General features: G+C 39.5%; 2 protein-coding genes across 2 annotated transcripts in view; one reads left to right on the top strand and one right to left on the bottom strand.

Annotated features, from left to right (window-relative positions):
• Positions 1 to 209, top strand: part of LOC117618036 (secreted RxLR effector protein 161-like) — a 13,074-nt gene extending 12,865 nt beyond the window's left edge. The window contains exon 3 of the mRNA XM_034347664.1: positions 202 to 209. Within this exon, the coding sequence (XP_034203555.1) occupies positions 202 to 209 (8 nt within the window). The remainder of the gene's footprint in view (positions 1 to 201) is intronic.
• A 777-nt stretch (positions 210 to 986) lies between these two features.
• Positions 987 to 6,092, bottom strand: LOC117620353 (uncharacterized protein YnbD-like). Its single transcript, XM_034350525.1, has 2 exons — positions 5,401 to 6,092; positions 987 to 1,622 (listed from the first exon to the last, which is right to left on the bottom strand). Exons 1-2 carry the CDS (start codon positions 5,942 to 5,944, stop codon positions 1,438 to 1,440), a joined length of 729 nt encoding a protein of 242 aa, XP_034206416.1. The 5' UTR covers positions 5,945 to 6,092; the 3' UTR covers positions 987 to 1,437.
• Positions 6,093 to 22,539: the final 16,447 nt, after the last annotated feature.

Below are 22,539 nucleotides of genomic sequence, written 5' to 3'. Positions count from 1 at the left end.
TGACTTGGAGTGGGGAGCTGCAACTTTAGTTACCTTCAGAACTAGTGATGTCATATTTTCAGTATTTGTATCGTAAACAATATTTTCATTTTCTTTATCGTTCGTATTTAGTATCATATTTGCCAAAATGAAACTGTTGACTTGGTCATGTTCAAATGTAAGTTACATTCACAACTTGTGATGTGATATTTGCATTATCAGTACCATAAACACATTTGTCTTTTTCTTTACTGGTGATATGAGTTCATATTTAGTATCATATTTGACAAGATGAAATTGTTTACTTGGTCATGTTAAATTCAGATTACCTTCATAATTGGTGATGTCATAATTGCATTATTAGTATCATAAACACTGTTTTCATTTTCTTTACTGTTAATGGTGCGTTGATATTTAATTTCATATTTTCCAATTAAATTATTCACTTGGTCATGTTCAAATGCAACGAAGTTTACCTCCATAAGTAGTGATGTGATATTTGCACAACCATTATCATAGAAAGGCGCATTTTTTCGAAACAGGCGTGACTTGACACTTGGGCTAAGGGGAACTGCAGACTACCCGTTTTTCCGTACGCTTGCTCTTTCTCTTTAGCCGTTCAGATAATTTGGATGGCTGAAATTGATTCTCATATAAAGTTCTCACATAAGCGTTCTCACTAGAAAACCACCCCATGTGATAGGGGGGGAACATATTGGCCCGAAACTTTTTGGTCCTTAATAGGGTTTGGGCTTTGTCTATTTTAGATAGGGCAGACCGACCCAACCCATTTTACATGCTTATAATGGATAGATGGAAAGTATCGAATCAATGATATTTTTGCGAAAAATCAACCAACAACTTGAAAAAGAGCATGATAAAATAGGTGGTATAACGTCAACATATGTATACATATATACAAATCATATTAGGGGAAGGAAGAATCGAACCTGGACTTTAGGTGCATAGGTAAATGTTCTTAACGAATTGAGCTACAAGTCCTTTACTGTTGCCAACATATAGCGTTATTAAAAATAAAAAATAAACTCCCCAATCTTTAAAAAAAACAAATCACCAATAATTTGGAAATTTAACACTATGCAGCGAAGCTCAATGGCAATCTCTGTGTTCGAGAGGAGAGAGGTCATCAACAGAACGGAGTAAGGGGACCATGAAGATGGGTGTGCATCATATGATCAATTTTTACGACAGCAGCAAAATGGGCGTGCATCATATTATCAATTTTTACTACAGCAGCAATGCAAACAGACCAGGAAATCAGGAATGAACAAAGAGGGAAAGGATGAGGATTAGAAGACTAACAGAAATCTGGGATAAACAATAACAATCATTGCACAATTTAATACGTTGAAAATAAGAAATCATCTTATGTCTTATCAATCTGATTTTTTTTTTTTCTTGCACTAAAATAGATTCAATGGCTGAAGTTACATTCGTTTATCCATTCTTCTGAGAAGAAGACAACCGATGTTTTGACCACTCTTCCAGAGCCCTGCGGTGTAGAGCATTCATCCTTATGTAAGGACGCTTTTCTCGAATTAATTTCTCAGCGTTTTTCCAATCCTCTGCCACCCCAAGAGCAACTAATAGTGCACACATGACAGCCACACTTCTTCCATGACCTAAAACAGAAAACATAAAAGAGAACGGATAATTACAACTCACTACCATCAGCCATCAAACATCATTTAAGAGAAAGCAAATACATAAGAATTTGTTATGAGAAATATAAATGATTCTCCGAGAAAAGAATCTTCAAACTCCACCACTTGGAGAATGGGTGTTTGCATAAATTTTACTAGGGTTTGTGTATTTAAATCAAAGGACTTAGATATAACAATTTACTTTAAAGTATTTGCATAAAATATTATAAGAACATAAAAAGACAGTTTTGATACTGTTAGTTATGGATGGACAAGAAAAATTCAAAATGGTTTCAGTTCATCTGGGGGAAATGGATTTAGATTGATTGGAATCCAGAAAAACCAATCCAGTTTGCAGAATTTCTTTTTCTTATTGATTCCTTGGGAAACATGGAAGCGTCCTGACTGCAAAAAACTCTATAACCAGACAGTTAGGGATTACAGTCTAAAGGAAAATATGTAGGGGCAAGCCCTAAAAATCACCCCAAATCTCCAACCTTAGCATCTTTAGCATGTTTGGCAATGGCTGATCCAAATACTAGAAATCTGGGAAGCTCCATCTTGTTTGAGTTTTTCTGGCCAAATCATTCTCAAATCTCAGTCTAATTGCATCATTTCCAGTATTACTATACTAGAATAACCAGGTTATATAACCCATATCTTAAGGAAACAAGTCCTCACCAAGAAGCTGAAAAAATAAAAAGCTGTTTGTGTGTTTGTTAGTGTGTTTACAAGCTAAAAATTTGAATAGTCCTCTGCCCATTTCAGGGTATATTCAATTCATTATACTCACAATTACATGCTTAAAAGTACAAAAATTACATTTAACAAGTGTGTGTGTGAGATGTACTGATGCAGGAGCATCTACAAGGCTCTCTAAAAGTACTTGGGCCATTAGTCAATTGGGCTAGGGTTCTGGTTTCTTCTTTTGTTCTCCTATTCTAACTAGGATTTGGCTCAATTTCCTGTTTAGGTTTTTAATTTCCTATGTTAATTAGGTTTTATGTATTCTAGTATAAATAGGCTATTAAGAGACTCTTGTATTCAGGTTTTGTTGATGAATATAATTTCAGACTTAAGTCTATAGAGTTTCTAATGGGATTTTTCCCTAGAACTCAATTATCTTCGTTCCTTCTTCTATTTCATTGCTTTATCCTTATATTCCCTGTATTTTGGGTAGTTTGGGTCGCTGACCAGCAGCTTATAGCAGCTGCCCTGCATCATGTACTGCAGAACCAAAAGCTGTGGCAACATTTTTTTCGAAAAGAAATCACTGGGCAAGGTCGTATCTCTCTTCAAAGAGAGACAGTCGCAACAGTTTCAAGGGAAATTAGAATTAAAAAAGTATACGATATGATATGCCCGTTAAGTTTTCTTTTTTACATTTAAAAAAAAAAGATAATACATAAGTTCATAGTGCCGAGCGTTTCAAAGATGTATCGAGAACCCAAAGTAGTGTGAATCATTTCAACCTCTTTTTGAACAGGGGTGGATTATAACACTTCCGTTGTATAAATATTTTCGTTTTATGTTGCATGAACATTTCAAGGGAATTTAAATTTCACATAGCTGGCACAGAGGTGGAACTTATGCTATTAGAATGCCATCGGGTTTGGGGAGGGAAGTGAGGAAGTGGTAAACAATGGAGGATAGAGTTTTTTTAGTTTTTTCTTCTTTCTTTGGGCAAAGAAACATAATTTTATTAAAGAAGGAAAGATAATTACAAAGAGGTAACAGAGGGAGGTTGCTTAGGTTGGAAACTTAGTGGCTTGAGTTTGGATAGGTAGAATGAGGTACCAGAGGGGGCAAGGAGCTAGAAGAGGGCTTCTAGCTCAACGACAGTAATAAGGATGCTAATTAGAAACTTTATCGTGGTATAAGAGCAGGAGATCCTGAGTTTGAATCCCTGCAATTGCATCGTTCCTATATAAGTTTGAGTCCACATGGTGATCTCAGACAGTGGAGACAGACCCATATGTGAGGGGCCATTAGAGAATATAAAAGCTTAAGCTTTTTGGTAAAGTGGTAAACCAACAAACTTTGTCAATGCTGTTACAAATGTTTTGTATTAGATGCAAGTTTCCAACCTCAGTAACCTTCCATGGAAATTAAGGGATATCAGATAAAGCTGTCGAGGAGAGGAAGTCTGGGGATTCAGGATAATATGCCTAATAAAGTTCAGATGATTAAACAAAGCCCTGGTAAGTTCTCTACGAATGTCCTTCCAATTCTATGGAGGAAGAGATTGCTAGGAAAGGGCGCGAACCATCAAACATAGTTTTGGGTGAGGGGCTGTGTCCTTTGGCAGTGGAAGAAGATACCAACAGAAACAATTTTCCAAATTGGAAGGTTAAGACGCAGGGCCATTCTTTTCTCATGATAATCAACACTGATATGGACCTAAATGATGAGGACTATGATTATGAAGGCCCCACTCGGAAATATGCCATGATTGAAGCATAAGATTCCTTGTCTTTACCCTGTTGGCTTTCCTTTGTTTTTGTTTTCTTCTTTAGGAACATAGTTTGCAGGAATGTGCAGAGTGCTGTGCAGGCAATAAAGGCTCCTGGCCTCTGGTAGAGAGGTGATCAAGTACTATGAAATGGAGGTGTTTGCTATTTTTGAACCTTGGATGAGTAAGGATAAAACTGGTACAATGATCAACAAGTTGGAGTTTCCCAAAGATCAAGCAAAGGATGTCAGTGGTTTTGCAAGAGGTATTTGGATATTATGGGAAATAAGAAGAGTATCTACTAAGATCATGACTACTAATGAACATGTCATCATAGCAAGCACTGCTTCCGCAGTGTTAAGAACTGGCTTTTTGCGTTGCACATGATAGCCCTGGCCTACTTAAAGAACTGAGTTGTGGAAGTTCCTTGTTGAGGCTTCTGTGAGCTATTCATTGTTTTAGGTGCTGGCTGGATACTTTTAATGGAATTCATTTTAGCTGTGAGAACAATTGGGTGTGTCCGCAAGCACAATGATTTAGGCAATGGATTGATAGGGAGCCTATCATTAATTTGGATTCACAGGACCTAAATTCACAAGGTCCAAAGGCTGAGAAACTGGAAGAGTTGTTACGGAGATGATTGATACAGGGTGGAAGAGTTGTTACGGAGATGGGTACGCAATGGGGTTTATATCAGTGGGTACGCAATGGGGTTTATATCAGACATTGTCAGAAACCTGTTCAAAATGTCAAATTATTGTCCTCCTATGTCTCTCTTGGAGTCAGATAAGATTCCTAATTATTTTAGGTTTTAGCCACTTGAATGAAACATGAGAACCTTGGTATATTGGTGGATGACTGCTGTCCAAAGTGTCGGGATGTTAGGCTCAATGAAGCTTAAGAGTCCATTGAGAAAGAGGTGTTGAGTAATTTGTCTCACAAAAAGAGAAGGTTGTGAAGGAATTCAAAAAGCTTTGTACATAAACTATTCCCCGTTTCTTATCTTGCAGGAGCAGTGGTTGATCAGAAGGCAAGAAATTCTTGGCTGAATGAAGGTGACTGAAACGATAAGACAGTGTCCTCAGGGCTTAATTCTAAGGCCAACTTATATGCGCATTGCAACACAAATACCCCTTCTGAACTATATAGGTATCTAAAACCAAAATACCAGACACTTCTTATATAATATATCTAAAGCAAGAAGAGCTCAGAATGAATTAGAATTATCAAATATGCATTGCAACAACAAGTGGCTCTCATCATCAGCATGATATATTAAAAAAATGAACTCATTTTGCGGCATACCGTATGCACAGTGGACCAAAACAGGCCTTTTCTGGTCCCTCTTTCGACAAGCCCATTTGACAGCGGATTCAATGGCAGCCGGCTGAGGAGCCCTTGTGTCCCATGTCGGGACACACAAATAAGAATGCCCTGAAAACTCCGGCCTTCTTGGCAACTCACAGGTGCAATCAACAATGGCAGGGTCATCTGGTGGCAGTTTATCTGGGGAAGAAGGCCATCCGCCGACATACAAACCCTCGCAGATTTCACTATAAGGAGCCTCTCCACTGAGCAATCTTCGCAATGCAGAGAAGAATCGGACAAAATACAAATATGGGCTGAACATAATGATTGACCAAATTGGGAAACTCCCATCTGGGTTCTTGCCCAACAGCATGGGAAGGTCTATGGATGGGTGAGAAGCTAAGGAAACCAACATGGATACCAAAGAGCCATACAAAAATGGAATTGATAGCAGAGTGAAACCTAACCTTCTCAGGATTGCGAAGAAGAAGAAGAGCACTGCTGCTTTGAACCCTATCAGAACTGATAGGCCGACACCCATCTTTGCTCTACCCAAAACTCACCCCAACACTATTTTTTGGTTTTTTTTCTTAAGAAATAGTGTCACAGCCCAGAAAACGAAAATCAGAAATTAAGAAACACACACCAAGATCCTCAGAGAGAATGAATGAACCCAGTTTGTGAAAGGACCAATAAATCATCTTTCTTTCTTTTTTAGGACAAATTACATAAAATCCCCTAAACTACAGAGTCATTTTCAAGTTCATACCCAATTTTAGAGACATTTATAAGTGCATACCTAAACTCCCAGAAATCCTACAAATTGCCCCCCTCCGTTACCTAAATCGCTAGTGAGTTTGTTAAATGTTGACGTGTCAAAAGTGGGACCCATTTTTTAATGACGTGAACTTCCACGAGGACAAAAAATTAATAATAAATTATTTTAAAATTATTTTAAATTCTCTCTCTCTCTCTCTCTCTCTCTCTCTCTCTCTCTCTCTCTCTCTGTGAACCCAGAACCATCCCGGCCTGCAACGAACCCAGAACTATCCCTACCATAACTCCACCCCCTCCTCCAACCATCATCGTCGCAACTCACGAACCCAGCCCCGTCGCAACCCCAGCCACCCAACAATCCATGAACCTAGCCTTGCTACAACTCACAAACCTAACCCCTCGGCAACCCTAGCCACACCACAATCCACAAACCCCAGCCACCCCACGACCCACAAACCTAGCCTCGCCTGCCCTGAACAACAAGCCCAACAATTAAATTTTTTTTCATATGATCAAACCCCGCAACACATTTGCTCCAAAAGCGAGACCCCAAAGTCTGTGATTCTATCACACCCTGCAAGACCCATTTGCCAAAAACCCCTATCCATGGTGTGTAATCAATGAACAACCTTGCAAACTCAAAACGCTAATTAAATTTGCAGACCTAATTGCTTCTAGGGCTTTGTTCGAGACCAAGCTATAAAATCCCAAATCCAAATACGTCAAATTATGTGATAAATTCAACAGCGAAACAACTCCAAAATTACCAATATTCTTTCTCTTTTTCAGCAAAACCTTGGACAATTTGGGACACCCCATTGCCAAAGCGCAAAGACCTTCGTTGACAGGACCCGACCCAATTTTCACTTTGGAATTCGAGCCAAGTCCTGTACGTGTCCGACACCTGGCGAATGTCGGGCACAAATGACCTTTTTACCCTTCTTACTTCAATTTCTTCTTAAATTTTCCGTAGACTTCTGCCGAAAATTCGGCAGAGTCTCCTCTGTATTTTGACCAAATCCCAAAATTTTTCACCTGTCAAACAATCTCAAATATTTCACCCAACAACCAGAATGTTTCCAGTAATCAATTCAATTCTAATCTCCAAATTTTCAACTGGATATCAGAGCATATTCTCAAGTTCTCAAGGTTTAAAGGATTTTCTACAACTCTACCTTACTTGGTGGTGCGGAAGCTATGACTGGCCCGGTGGTGGATCCCTCGTACTTCTATGGCCTGGGGGCGAAAAACAGTTTGAAAATGTGAGTGGACAAAATAATGTTCTTCAAAACAATTGTCATAAACATAATATCCCCCATTGTAAAAAGAAATTTAGCTAAATAAAACTGAATACGTACTTTCTACACCAAGCATATTCAACTCAAGGCATTCTATATCAGTCATATTCAAGTTCGAAAGTTTCATACAAAACCACTGAAATCAAAGCTTTCATAAACGTGCTGAAATCAAACGTGTATAAAAACTCTGTACTCAAACCTTGCATACTGAACAAATATAAAGGTATCTATGCCTGAAAAATCAGAAAAGCTGTTATAAAATAACTGAAAATCATAATTAAATAAAAGAAACTCAAAATCCTTTGAAAATACCACCAATTTGTACCCCTATCAGATCCGTCAATTCCCTGGCAGGTCTCGGGCGTCACACAGGCTACCCGAGCCGCAAACTGGCGAAATCAGGGGACTATGATCAGCCTGTCCCGCCGGCAGATTCCTCGGTGACACCAAGTCAGCTCGAGTCGCTCGGCAGGATGCAGGGGACCGTAGTCAGCCTGATCCGCAATCCTGGCAGGTCTCGGGGACACAGAGTCAGCCGAGCCGCAATCCTGGCAGGTCTCGGGACACCAAGTCTGCCGAGCCGCAAATCCTGGCACTCACGGTCCGAGCGTCCCCGGAACTCGTGAGGCAAGTCAAGTGCACTGACTAACTGAAATCGGACTGGATGTCCGTAGACATCGGTCCAACTCTGGGTAATCACCAAAGAAAATGGGTACGAGGTGGTTTTAAAATAAATTCCTTTAAAAAGAACTATCTGAAGAATAACTGTAAAACTCAAGTCGTGTTGCGGTCTCAACTGATTCGAAATTCAAACTCTGTTTCTATAACTAGTAAATAAGCAGCACCGACTTATAGAACTGTTACTGTACTGATCATGTTCGAAATCGTAATAAAACTTACTCAAAGACTAAATAAAGAAACTTATTCAAATAAATTCATTCTGAAAACTTATTTATATAAAATCAATATAAACTCATTTATAGAACTTGTTTATATATAAACACATCAAAACATTTAAGAAATCTGATTTAGGAAAGAAGGTCCACTCACAGATGGTCCGAGCTACTTTGACCCTTCGAAGGTCTCTTTTGCAATCCTGTCGGGCTCCTGGTGCCTGACTCGATCGATTTGGTGGAGAAACGGAGGAGAAATCTGAACTGGAAGTTCGAGTTGCATTCGGACGAACCGTCGTCGGAAACCATGGTTTTTCGGCCAGATTCTGGCACCCCCGAGGCTTGTGTTGGTCGGAAAAGAACGGCGGTTGAGTCACGGTTCCAACGGTAACCACGGCGGAGATCGGTTCCAAGTGTGGTGGCCGTGGCGACGTCGAAAGTGAGCGAAGGTCGGCTGCTGGGCAAAATCGCGAGGAGAGAGAGAGCTGACGGGGGAGAGAGAGAGAGGGGTATATAAATCTGACTTTTTGGCCAAATTACCATTTTGCCCTTTGCGGTTTTTAGACCATAACTTCTTCGTTACAGCTCCGATTCGGGTCTACTCCGTGTCTACGAACTCCTTTCGCCGCGCTCTACGCAATGGCGTAAGCGAAATTCCCAAATTCTTTCTCGATCAAAAAGTCAAATTTTCCCCATTAAAATATGCGAGGGCAATTTGGTCATTTTGCTAAAAGATATTTTCCTTACCTTTCTAGATATTTCTTTCTTTTTAGATATTTTATTTTGGGTTCTTACATCCCCAACATTATCAAAGATCAATACTTCATCAAATTGGTATGAAATTTCATGTGAGGTTTCCAGACTGAGGTTGATTACGTAGATTTTGAGGCATGTTTGGGCCCAGAATGCAAGGTCGGTGTCGGTGATGAACTTTGGTGTTTTGAATGTGACTAAATTTGGGAATCTGGGTAAGACTTAAAGAAAGGAGAGAGAGAGAGAGAGAGAGAGAGAGAGAGAGAGAGAGAGAGAGATTTTTTAAAATAATTTAAACTATAAAATATTTTTCTATTACTTTTTGGTCCACGTGGAAGTCCACGTTATCAAAAAATAGGTCCAACTTTTGGCTAACATGTCTTCTTTCAAATATAGCCTAGTATGTATTAACCTACTAAGTTTCAAAAAAAATCAATTCTTTATGAATTTAGTTGCATGGCAACAATTAAAGTACACATTAAAATAGGTACACTTTCAATTTGTTGTTGAACATGTTTTTATTTTGATAATATATGGTTTTTGGTTGCATTTAATATGTATTTGTTTTAACTTAAAGCTTATTGGAAATTGCACGGGGTTTGTAGCTCAAATAGATAAAACCATTTACCCTTGTCTAAGGTCAATTTTCCCTCCCCCAATATTGCTTTTATCCAAATTTTTTTTTTTATTATTGAAAAATAATCAATTGAGCTATGAACTAGCGTAATTTACATGATTTAATGTGTGCTTTTATTTCTACAACGATTAGAAATTGTGAGTACAAAAACAATGATCATTAGAATTTTAGCTAATAAATCTAGCTAGGCTACCCGTTGAAAAATTGTTGGTTCCCCCTGCTACCGAATACTCCATCAGATCACCAAACCCACCTTGCTGCCGAACTTGCTACTTAACCCACCAAAAGCCGCCGACCAAACTTCAAGGTATGTAACTGATTTTTGGTGAAGCTAGTGCCTCCTGCAGATTAGACAACGTATGATGTTGAGTAGAGTATTGAGAAGGAACTATTATACGCAAGGTCAAAGAATTGGGGGTTGTCTATCTTCTTGGTGACAGGGATATTAGGGAAAGATTCCTGATTTATTAAGAAGTCAATCATCAATTACTTCTACGGCTGTGAAGTTGTCCCAACACTTGGCCATTTACCAAATCTTAGACATGTTGACTTTTACTTTATGGATAAGCTTAAATGTCTAGGAGATGAGTTTTATGGTTATAACCAAACCAAGGCAGCTTTGTTCGCAGGATTGAAAACCTTTGGATTTGTTTCTTGCCACGCTTTAATTGAATGGAAGGAAGCAACTACGATGTCAACAGTAGCGGTGTTTCCCTACCTTGAGGATTTGAGTCTCAGTTCTTTGATGCAATTGAAAAATGCTCCCAGTCATTTTCCATATCTCTTTTAGTTGAACATACATGTTCTTGACAATGTCATGCCAATAGAAAACATATGCAGCCAACTAACCACTCTCGCTTCCTTCTGTATGCAAGGGATTAAGGAGCTTACTTCTCTGCTAGTAGGGATGGTGGAAAAGAACCAGAATCTTCGGTCATTGATTATTGGCCATTTTGAAAACCTGATGCACTTACCTAATGGACTGCCACACAAACTTCCTCTTCTTGATGAGTTGTTTATATCAAGTTGCCCTAATCTAGAACTCATTCCAATTACAGAAGGCGTATCATGTCTTTGGGAACTCAACATTAAGGATTGTAAGAAACTATCAAGCTTGCTGAGTAGGTTAAAATATTGCACCTCTCTTCAGATGTTGAGTATAAGTCATTGCCCCAATCTTACATCAATTCCAATTCCACAAGTCCTCTCACCATCCCTCATTCTGTTGGAAGTTGAATTTTGTTGTGCATTAATAAGCTTAGCAGGTAGTCTTGAATGTCTTACCATCCTTCAGTAGTTCAGTATAGCTTATTGCCCTAAGCTAACATCCATTTCAATTCACAGTCTCACCTCCCTCCGCAAATTGTTTATTTATGATTATGGACCGGAATCCATCAGTAGTTCTCTGGAGGAGTTGTCTTTACTTGGTTGCACATCCCTCTGTGATTTGAACATTCGAAATTACAAAGTCACAAGTATATTTAGGGGCCTAAAATCTTGTACTTCTCTTCGTTCACTGTGCGTTAATATGTAACATCCTGCATCGACCAACAGAGAGGGGATGTGACAATTTGGTATCAGAGCCACTCTGCCATATGGTGCGATTGTGCCGATGAGGACGTCGGGCCCCTAAGATGGGTGGATTGTAAAATCCTACATCGACCAATAGAGTAGGGTTGGTGTGCCTTATATGTACATGCCCACCTCCATCTAGTACAAGGCCTTTTGGGACCTTGGCGTCGGAGTTATGGGAACTCCGAAGTTAAGCGAGTTGGGACTAGAGCAATTCCAAGATGGGTGAACCACTGGGAAGTTGCTCGTGAATTCCCAGAAACAAAACCGTGAGGCTAGAGAGGGGGGCCCAAAGCGGACAATATCGTGCTACGGCGGAGCACATCCCAGGATGTGACATAATACTTATCCAGACTTGATGCATTTACCGATTGATGGGCTGCAAACCCTCCTCTTTCTTGAGGAGCTGAGAATATGTTATTGCCCTAATCTAGAAGCTGTTCCCAATTTAGACAACCTAACAACCCTCCTTGAGTTGCATATTAATAGCTGCGGATGATTGACAAGTATACCAAGTGGGCTAGCCTCCTGCACATCTCTTACCAATTTGCCAATCCACTCATGCCCCAACTTGGTATCTATTGTAGAGGATGTATCTAGGCTGCAATCCCTGACTCGTTTATCAATATTTGATTGTGGGAAGTTATAATGTTTGCAGATTGGCCTGCAGTTTCTGATTCGTTTGGAACATCTGACAATCGGTGAGTTCTCAGAGGAGCTTGATTGTTTCCCTGATTTTGAGGCTCCACCAAGAGTTCAAAAAATAAGGTTGGAGGGATAGCCAAAGCTCAAGTCTCTGCCTCAACAAATTCAACACTTCACTTCTCTCACATCTTTGTCTATAATATCTTTTAACTAAGTGGAGACGTTGCCAGAGTGGTTGGGTAACCTTACATCTCTTACATTCCTAGGTATTCAGAGGTGCGAGAATCTGATGCATCTACGTCAGGTCAAAGCTATGCAACGCCTCGACAAATTACAAGAGCTAGTGGTTGATGGATGTACCCGTTTAGAGGAAAGATGTGCAAAAAAGGCTAGCCTAAAATGGCCCAAGATTTCTCATGTTCCAAATGTCACGGGTAATTTCTTCTCAAATATTTGTTCACTTTTCCCTCACTTTTATTTTTCTTTTCTTCAGTATTGACCAAGCCTGTTTTTGAATCAGTTTACTGATGGATTAGTAAGCTTGGGGGAAGGGGAAGTACATGTCCAAAGACTTGCTTAAGGTTTCACATTGAAGTGCAACGTAAGCTTTTCAAGTTTCTCTTTTTATTTCACTTCTTACGTACGTTTCTATTCGATCATATTTAACCAGTTCGCCTCATGCTATTTATTATTACTGTTTGTGCAAATAATCTCGCGGGAGAATATTTGCTTCTAGATCCTTCAACCTTCGATCTTCCTTCTCTCTCTTCCTCAATTCTTATAAAAAAGACCGGAGTAAATAGACCACACCCGGTGGATGTTGGCCAAAGGCCCTTCAATGCTTAAGTTAGTTCGAGTGTTTGTAGGAAAACAATAGCTAACAAAAGGGTACGGTGTTGTATGTATGGTGTGAACCGGGCGGCCAGAGCCTTGTGTGGTGGCCAGAGCCGTGTAGAGAAAAAATGGAGAGTGGAGAGTGGAGAGGGAGAGAGAGCTTCTGGTATTTTTCTCGGGTATTAGGAGTAGGTTTTTCGAAGTAGGTATAGATGTAGGTTTTTCGAAGTACCTTGAATGATGAATGAAGTCATCTATTTATAGAAGCCTCGGGCTAGGGTTTAGTAGAGAATAAACTCTTAGTGGGAGGAGTTTATTCTTTGCCCAAATTCGTAGGGATTGAGTCGGACTTAATTATATCTCTTTATTATGATAATATCTGAATTAATGATATTATCTATATTAATTATAAGATAATATCCTATAATTAAGATATTATCCCTATTAATTAATTGGCCAAATAGTTGGTTCAATTAATTAATTAATTTAGGGGATAATCTTCTTTTCCACGTGGCGTGCTGTGATTGGAGACGAAAAAATTTACTCCCACAAATGCCCCCCAGCTTCTGCATGGCGCTTGTGTGGCATGTAGGAGATGAAATTATTTTTCGGGCTCTCCAATTGTATCTAGGCTTTATTTTGTGAGTTGGACTCCTTTTGCAAATCGGATTCCCAATTGGAGCAGGCATCTGACTGGTCTTGAAGTTGGATTCCCGGTAGGGATGAACTTGTGATCCCATTTTTACCCGAGTTGTTCAACTTGTATAAATGCAGGGCTTCTCTTCACTCTTTCTCACATCGCAAACTTAACTTCTCTACCTTCTAGCTTGAGAAAGATCTTGGAGAATTTGTACTGCTTGTAGAAAAGAAAGGAGTTTCCGTGCATCCCAAATTTAAGTTGAGCTCGTTAATATATACATATATATTATTAATTTTTTCGATTTTCGGCAGCAAGGAGGTGGTCAAGGGCTGAAGAATTCGTGCTGGATCCAAATGCAGCATGCATGCTTGGAGCAACCTGGCCTAGGCTGGAGCTGGCGTGATACAGGCCTGGTGCACATGCTGGGCTCGAAGAGAGAGCATGGAAGAGCTAGGCTCAGAGCAGAAGGATGGAGGCATTGGGCCATTGCCCTCGACATGGGCTTACGCCAAGCAAGTGGGCTTTGCTAGTTGGAGCTGGGCCACGTGTGCTGCTAGAGAGATGGGCTCGAGCTGGAGGGTGCACTGCGTTGCTCGCTCTGGGCTACTCCAAGCTTGGCCATTTCCTTTTTTTTTTTTTTTCCTTTTTCTGCCAGCCCCTTCTTTTTCCTTTAATTTTTTTTTTTTACTTTCTGCCAGCTTTTTTTCTTTTGTATTCTAACTTGTAGAATTTTCTTCTCCTCTTGCAGTTGTCCGTTGACCATGTCTTCTGAAGATGGTAGCAAGTCACCAAGCTTCCAAGTGCCTTTGTATCTGTGGGGAGGCTCCCAAGTGTACAAGAAGAAGTTTGTGGCCAATCTACACTGCGTTACAACTGAAGCTAAGATCTAGAGGTGGCGGGCAGTTTATGCTTTTGCAATTCTTGATGACGTGCATATCAAGCTGGCAAAGCCTTTGACTGACGACATGCCCTGCGTGGATGCGAATGATCCAAATGCCAGAATCATCACCTTCCGTCCCTTTTATTTCTCCTTGGGCTTCACATTCCAGCTGCCAAAGCTTTTCAAGGAGGTGTTCTGCGCAATGGGGTGTGCTCCGAGTCAATGTATTCCGAACGTCTACCAGGTGATCATGTTTTGAAAATCTGAGCCGTTTCTTCATGTTGGAGCTGACGGTGCAAGAGTTCTTTTATTTTTTCGAAGTGAGGCACTTCAAGGTGTATGCCCAAGTTCGCATCTACAATGTCACGTTGTTTGATAGTCTCAGTCAAGGAGATCGTGTGTGGCACGACAATGTGTTGGAAGTCAGCGGACGGTGGGAAGGCAACGTTGATGGTCCACTTGTTCCCATCACCTATTCCAATGGTACATCTTTTTGCGATTTTTGATATGTTTTATTTGAAGTGTGGCTAACTAACTTCTATCTTATACGTGCAGCGAGTAACATCAACAAGAATTTGGAGGTTGGACCGGACATAGCTAAGGTCCGCTGTGCTTTGAACATCCCCCCAAGATTTTGCTAGTGGCACTAGCTATTAAACGAGTATCGAGAGGAAGACGGTGGATTGCCCCCTGCCGAGGATGTCGAGAGATGGAAGCAGGATGGTTCGGATCCTGATGATCTACCTGCTGGACAAGAGGAGTGCTCTATTGACCCCCCTCAAAGAGGAAGACTGATGTCAAGTCTGTGTGAACACAAGCTACTTCTTCATAGGCAAGGAATGTGCCTCCATTGAGGAAGAAGCCAAAGCTCCCTTCTACTAAGAAGAGACAAGTTGGAGCTGTTCCCGTGTCATGTGCCAAGGTCAAACATCTCGTTGGTGCAGATAGTGTTGTGTTCCTTCCAAGTGCCAATATATGGTTAGTATAGTGGTACAAGTAAGGGTGTCGAACCACAGAGACCGATTGGACCTCTATAAATTACTAGTTTTGAAAGAACCCTAACTAAAAATGAAAGTGACAATTTGAAAGTAGTTTTTGTGTTGTAAATGAAAAATAACTTAAAATGCAAGAAGAATGTAGTAGTGAATGATATATTGATGTAGAAAGAATAGGGAAGAGACCAGGGATTTCGAATTCACCATTGCAAAACTAATTCCATGTTTATAAAATTAAACCGTATTCAACTACCAACCTGTTTCCAGAGTTCGTTTTACATATATATGACCAGCCATATGATGTGTGGTTTTGATCAAATTCTCCTAATCTGCAACCTAGTTGGGATGTTCAACTTTGGTTCCAAGTTAAGAGTCATTAGCATGCAAGAAAACGTTAAAGAACCAAAGAAAATACACAGCATGATGTTTGCATAGCATTCTCTTCATTCATTCACATGTCTAACAAGATTAAGCATGATGTTTACTATAACCTTGTCTAGATAATCTGTAGGCAACTCTAATGGTGATCAAACATTAAAATTGACAAACAAATTGAACAATAGATTCAGTGAATGAAACAAGAAACAGATTGATGAATTGAATACTTTAACTTAGAAACATGGATCAATGTTGCAAGGCTACATCGAAATCCCTAGCTATGAATTTAGTTACACATCATGTTCAAAGAGAATAAAACAAAAATAAACAACATGAGTGAAAATAAATTCATGAGAGGAAACCCTTGAACCAATTCTGATGTTGAACTTCTCCAAGAACCACCTCTTGCGCTGAGTCCCAATGGTGGAAATATATGGACAGCTAGGGTTTTAGTGTGTATGAAAGGAGAGAATAACCAAGAAGTCTCATCTAGGGTTGTGAAATTCGTCCAAAATAAATAGGGGTTTTAAAAGTGGCTAAAAGGCAAGTTTTTATGGGGTAAAATAGGCTGCAAGATATTCCAAAGAGATCCTAACAAATCAGCCTTTATTTTGCACGTTTTTGCCTTATTTGGCACCTCCAAATCAGGCTAGAAATCCCCATTGCTTTCCCATTCTGCTCTTAGTCTTCAAACAAGCCAGGTTCGCCTTGGATTCTTTATTTGGACTTCAAAACAGGTCACGAAACTTGTTTCCATGTTTGAATAAGGGTCAGCTCCAAAAATGGCATGTTTTCATTTCTTTTGCCTTCAACTTGATCCTAAAGTAGATGCAACTGCATACTAACACAAAATAGGGTAAAACGCAACAAGTTTAACTCAAAAACATCACAAATAGACTAGAAATGGATGATATATATGTATAAATATATGAGTTATCAAATACCCCCAAACCTGATTTTTGCTAGTCCTCGAGCAAAACTGAAACTAAAATCTAACTAGACCACTTTCGCTGGTTAAACGATTGCACTGAGCATGTGCAACAAGCCTTTAAACCCCTAGGTGTCCCTAGTAGGAGGAGTTGTGTCTCCTGAGGGTTTACAGTGATGACTCCCACAAACATCTTCATACTTGCAAGCAATTTGGTTAAAGCATACTTATAGCAAACTAATAAGAACCAATGAAAGCTTAGTCATACATTCAAACCACTAGTCTGCCACTTCAAAGAATCATATCATAAGTATAGTGTAAAAATAATAATTACTCCATGTCCCATGATTTCAAAGACACCATACTCAAATGCCAAAGATAGAAATCGCCTCAACTCTAGTCCTCACAGATATCACTCAAATTTTCACTCAGATCCTAAGGTGTGGTCTCTCCTCAAACATATGTGAGTGAAGTTATGTAAAAGGGAATCAAAATCCTCACATATGAAATATGAAATAAAAGCACAATTTCTGGACAGATCTCATGAAAGGAATTAAACACTAAGAATATGGATAGCACACATACTTAGCAGCACCCATGAATACATCCCCAAAGATCAGCTAGGTCTTTCACAAGGTGTGTAATGTAAGGCTTAGGTCAGGGGCTATGAAAGAAAGGATAGGAAATACTAAAGCTTGGGACATACCAAAGTGTCTTCCTTGTGAAAGCAGCAAGCTCTCCTCTTGAATTGATCTTTGTTGTTTGTTCGTGGCATCCAGGACCCGTGCGATAATGGAAGGATTTAGAAATTACATCCTCTTTGATTCTTTTTCTTTTCTTTTCTTTTTCTAAAACTTTGTTTTTTTTTTCTTTTTTTTTTCTACAATTCCAGCACACATACCTCGGTACATACCACTTTCTTGATGTAGAGCTCGAATTATCTTTGTCTTCATCACTTTGGTATTCCCCAAACTATAGGGTATAGCTGTAATGGGCTAAATATCTCATATTGAGATAAAAGGATATGGGGAAACAAATGTGAGAAAAGAAAATGGCTAAAAATGATTGGCTTCAAAATGGGGTAATGGCACACACATAAAGGTAAGAAATTAGGCCTTTTGGTGGTTAAGACATGCATAGCCTAACATCGTCTCAATGAGTTCATTCATGAATGTTACCAAACACATGGTATCTGAGAAAGCGAATAATTCTTAGCATTCAATCAAACAAAAATAATGAGATCATTTGAAATGAAATTGAAGCAAAAAGATAGGAGTACAAACACTTTAAACCCTCTCAAAGAAGTAAATAGGCTCAAAATCACTCACTAGGGTAGTCTCCACAATTCTTCTTCCAGAATTTGAGCATGATACTTTAACCACCATGATTCCCAGAGTAACAGCTTTGAAAAAAAAAAAAAAAAGATATGATATGAACTTTTTCATGACATCACAGTAGTCCTCATTGTAAACCATAGCCCTCATATACATTCACATTAGTAGAACTAAAAACAAACGAAAATCCCACACCCCCAAACCTAAACTAAGCATTGTCCTCGATGCTTAAAAAAAAAAAATTGAATGGAATGGATGCAATGCAAATTGGCACAGTGTGTATGGAATGAAATAAAATAAAAACTAAAAACTAACACAAATAAAAGGAAAGAACACAAACCCAGCTAGGTTGCCTCCTAGCAAGTGCTTTATTTAATGTCTAGGCAAGACATGGTAGTGTGTCTAAGTTGCCATAAACTCGAGAGAATCTATAACGACATAAACCTGCTCCTGTGAAACATTCTCCAAATAAGGCTTCAAACGCTGTCCATTGACCTTAAAACGGGTGCCATTCTTGATGTTTTCTATCTCCATAGCTCCATGGGGAAATACTTGAAGCACTTTGAATGGTCCAACCCATCTAGACTTCAATTTACCTGGAAACAGTCGCAAACGTGAGCCATACAAAAGTACTTTCATACCTGGTTGAAACTCCTTCCTAAGAATTGCTTTGTCATGGTAGAGCTTGGTTCGTTCTTTGTAGATCCTTGCATTCTCATATGATTCATTTCTGAGCTCTTCCAACTCATTGAGTTGGAGCTTCCTTACTGTACCAGCTTCTTTGAGATCAAAATTGAACTTCTTTATGGCCAAATATGCACGGTGCTCGAGCTCCATTGGCAGATGACATGCCTTTCCAAACACCAGTCGATAAGGGCTCATTCCAATTGGGGTCTTGTACGCTGTTCGATACGCCCAAAGTGCATCATTCAACCTTAGTGACCAATCCTTCCTTGTAGGGCTGACGGTTTTCATCAAGATGTTCTTTATTTCTCTATTGCTGATTTCCACTTGTCTAGAGGTTTGAGGATGGTATGGAGTTGCCACTTTATGTGTGATGTTGTACTTCTTCATCAATGCCTCGAAAGGTTTGTTGCAGAAGTGACTGCCACCATCGCTAATGATAGCTCTCGGAGTTCCAAACCTAGTGAAAATCATATCTTTGAGAAAATTCAAAACAACTTTGTGATCATTAGTTTGTGTAGCTGTTGCCTCAACCCATTTTGATACATAATCTACTGCCACTAGTATGTATATGTATCCAAAAGAAGATGGGAATGGTCCCATGAAGTCAATTCCCCACACATCAAACAGCTCTACCACTAAAATGTTGTTTAATGGCATTTCGTTCCTGCGGCTGATGCTCCCCATTTTCTGACACCTATCACACTTAGAGCAAAAATCAAAAGCATCTTTAAACAATGTAGGCCAAAAGAAACCAGATTGTAAAACCTTTAAAGCTGTCTTTTTAGCACTGAAATGACCTCCGCATGCCAATGCATGACTGAATGTTAGTATGCTTTGCTGCTCACTCTCTGGAACACATCTTTGAATGATTTGATCAGGGCAATACTTGAACAAATAGGGCTCATCCCACATGTAGTGTTTCACCATTGAAAAGAACTTCTTTCTCTCCTGAAAAGTCAAATCATCTCTAATTACACCAGAAGCAAGATAATTGACAAAATCAGCATACCATGGCTCTTTATCTTGAATGACAAAGAGTTGTTCATCTGGGAATGATTCGTTGAGAGGCAAAATTTGTCCATCTCCATGGTTTTCATCAACAAGGCGCGACAAGTGATCAGCAACAACATTTTCACTCCCTTTCTTGTCTCGAATTTCTAGGTCAAACTCTTGTAACAAGAGTATCCATCTGATCAAACGTGGTTTAGCATCTTTCTTGGTCAACAAAAACCTAAGAGCTGCATGATCAGAGTAAACAATAACTTTAGAGCCAACAAGATATGAACGAAATTTCTCTAAAGCAAAAACAACAGCAAGCAACTCCTTCTCAGTTGTAGAGTAATTGAGTTGAGCATCGTTTAACGTCCGACTTGCATAGTAGATTACGTGTGGCAGCTTATTTACTCTTTGACCTAAAACAGCACCAATAGCATAGTCAGAGGCATCACACATTAGCTCAAAAGGCAAAGACCAATCTGGTGCCATAATGATAGGAGCAGAGGTTAGTTCACGTTTCAAGGTATTAAATGCATTCATACAATCTTTATCAAAGTGAAATACAACATCTTTGGCCAAAAGATTGCACAATGGATGAGTGATCTTGGAAAAATCCTTAATGAAACGACGATAAAAACCAGCATGTCCTAGAAAGCTTCTCACTCCCTTCACTGAAGCAGGGGCTGCCATATTTGAGATGATGTCAATTTTTTCTTTGTCAACTTCAATACCCTTGTTGGATATTACATGCCCCAACACAACACCTTGTTTCACCATAAATTGACACTTTTCCCAATTGAGAATCAAATTTGTTTCCTGACATCTTTGAAGCACTAGAGAGAGATGGTTAAGACAATTATCAAAAGAAGAACCAAAAACTGAAAAATCGTCCATGAATACCTCAATAAATCTCTCAATCATATCTGAAAAGATTGCCAGCATACATCTTTGGAATGTTGCTGGGGCATTGCAAAGGCCAAAAGGCATCCTCCTATATGCAAAAGTGCCAAAAGGACAGGTGAATGTAGTCTTCTCTTGATCTTCCGGAGCAATCACAATTTGATTATAACCTGAATATCCATCAAGAAAAAAATAATATGCATGACCAGCTAATCGCTCAAGCATTTGATCAATAAAAGGCATAGGAAAATAATCTTTTCTAGTGTCCGAATTCAACTTCCTGTAATCGGTGCAAACACGCCAACTAGCTGCAGGTCTCGTTTGAACAAGCTCTTTATGCTCATTTTTTACCACTGTGATTCCAATCCTCTTAGGCACTACATGAACAGCGCTGACCCATTTGCTATCAGAAATCGGGTATATGATACCCACATCTAGCAACTTCAGCACTTCAGCTCTCACTACTTCCTTCATGTGTGGATTGAGCCTTCTTTGTGGTTCACGAGTTGGTTTTGCTCCCTCCTCCAATAAAATTTGATGCATACACATGGTAGGGCTTATTCCCTTGATATCTGCAATAGACCAACCAATGGCAGATTTGAACTCTTTTAGCACCCTAATTAGCTTATCTTCTTCCAAAGGGGTGAGGTCAGATGCTATTATAACTGGGAGAGTTTCAAACTCAGCTAGGTAAGCATATTTTAGATGTGATGGAAGTGGTTTAAGGTCAAGTTTTGGAGGTTTAACAATAGAAGGGATCAGATGTGTGGCAGATGGTTCTAATGGCTCTATAAGAGGCGAAAAGGTGGAGGGATATGGTTTTAATGCTTCCAAGGCAGCCACCATCTCCATGAGCACTTCTTCATCAAAGTCATTTTGAGATTGACTCAAAACATATTGTAATGGATCATTGGATTGTGCCAGCAAAAACTTAGAGAAAACAAGTGAATCAAGCACATCAATCGAACAACAATCAATTGAACTAGAAGGGTGATAAAGAGATTCAAACACTTTGAATTGTACAGTTTCTCCTAGCACAGTCATGGTGAGGAGACCATTTTGCACATCTATGATCGTCTTTGCTGTGGCCATAAAGGGTCTCCCAAGCAAAATAGGTAACTCACGATCATGTAGAGGAGCCTCTTCCATGTCCAACACTACAAAATCAGCAGGCAAAATTAGTTTTTCAACTTGAACTAAGATATCTTCCACTATACCTCTTGGATATTTCACTGATCGATCAGCAAGTTGCAATGAAATAGTTGTTGCCTTCAAACCCCCCAAACCTAATTGAAGATACACTGAATAGGGCATTAAATTGATGCTAGCCCCCAAGTCAAGCATAGCCTTTTCAACTAGCTTGTCTCCAATGGTGATATTGATAGAAAAACTGCCCGGATCCTTGAGTTTTGGTGGGAGCTTTCTTTGAAGCACAACACTCACATTTTCAGACACCATCACCTTCTCATTAGGTCCATACTTCCTCTTATAAGTGTTTAGCTCCTTGAAAAATTTCTCATACGCTGGCATATTCCTAATGACATCAAGCAAAGGTAAATTAACATTCACTTTACTTAAAATATCAAAAATTTCTTTAAATGACTTATCCTGCTTGCTTTTGGCAAGTCTTCCAGGAAATGGGATGGGTGGAGAGTAAGGTTTTTCAGCCTTGTGAAAATTTGGAGCTTCAAACGAAGAAGTGGCATTGCTTGGATCGTCATTCGGTTTCTCATTCTCTTCTTGAGTGGGGCCTGCATTCACATGATCAGATTCATTAGTAACTTCATTGCCAACTCCATTATTAATAACCTTACCACTTCTAAGTGTTATGACCGCTTTGGCTTGCTCTTGGTTCCTTTGAAGTATCACCGGTTGGCTTGGAAATTTTTCGGGTTCTCTTTGACTCAAAGCATCAGCAATCTGACCTAATTGTGTCTCCATTTTGGTTAGAGCAGCTGAATGTTGTTGGAGAGTACTATTGGTAGTTTG

Source organism: Prunus dulcis, chromosome 2, assembly GCF_902201215.1.
Source record: "Prunus dulcis chromosome 2, ALMONDv2, whole genome shotgun sequence".
In the NCBI taxonomy this organism is placed as follows: Eukaryota; Viridiplantae; Streptophyta; class Magnoliopsida; order Rosales; family Rosaceae; genus Prunus; species Prunus dulcis.
This window is presented reverse-complemented; position numbering and strand designations above follow the sequence as displayed.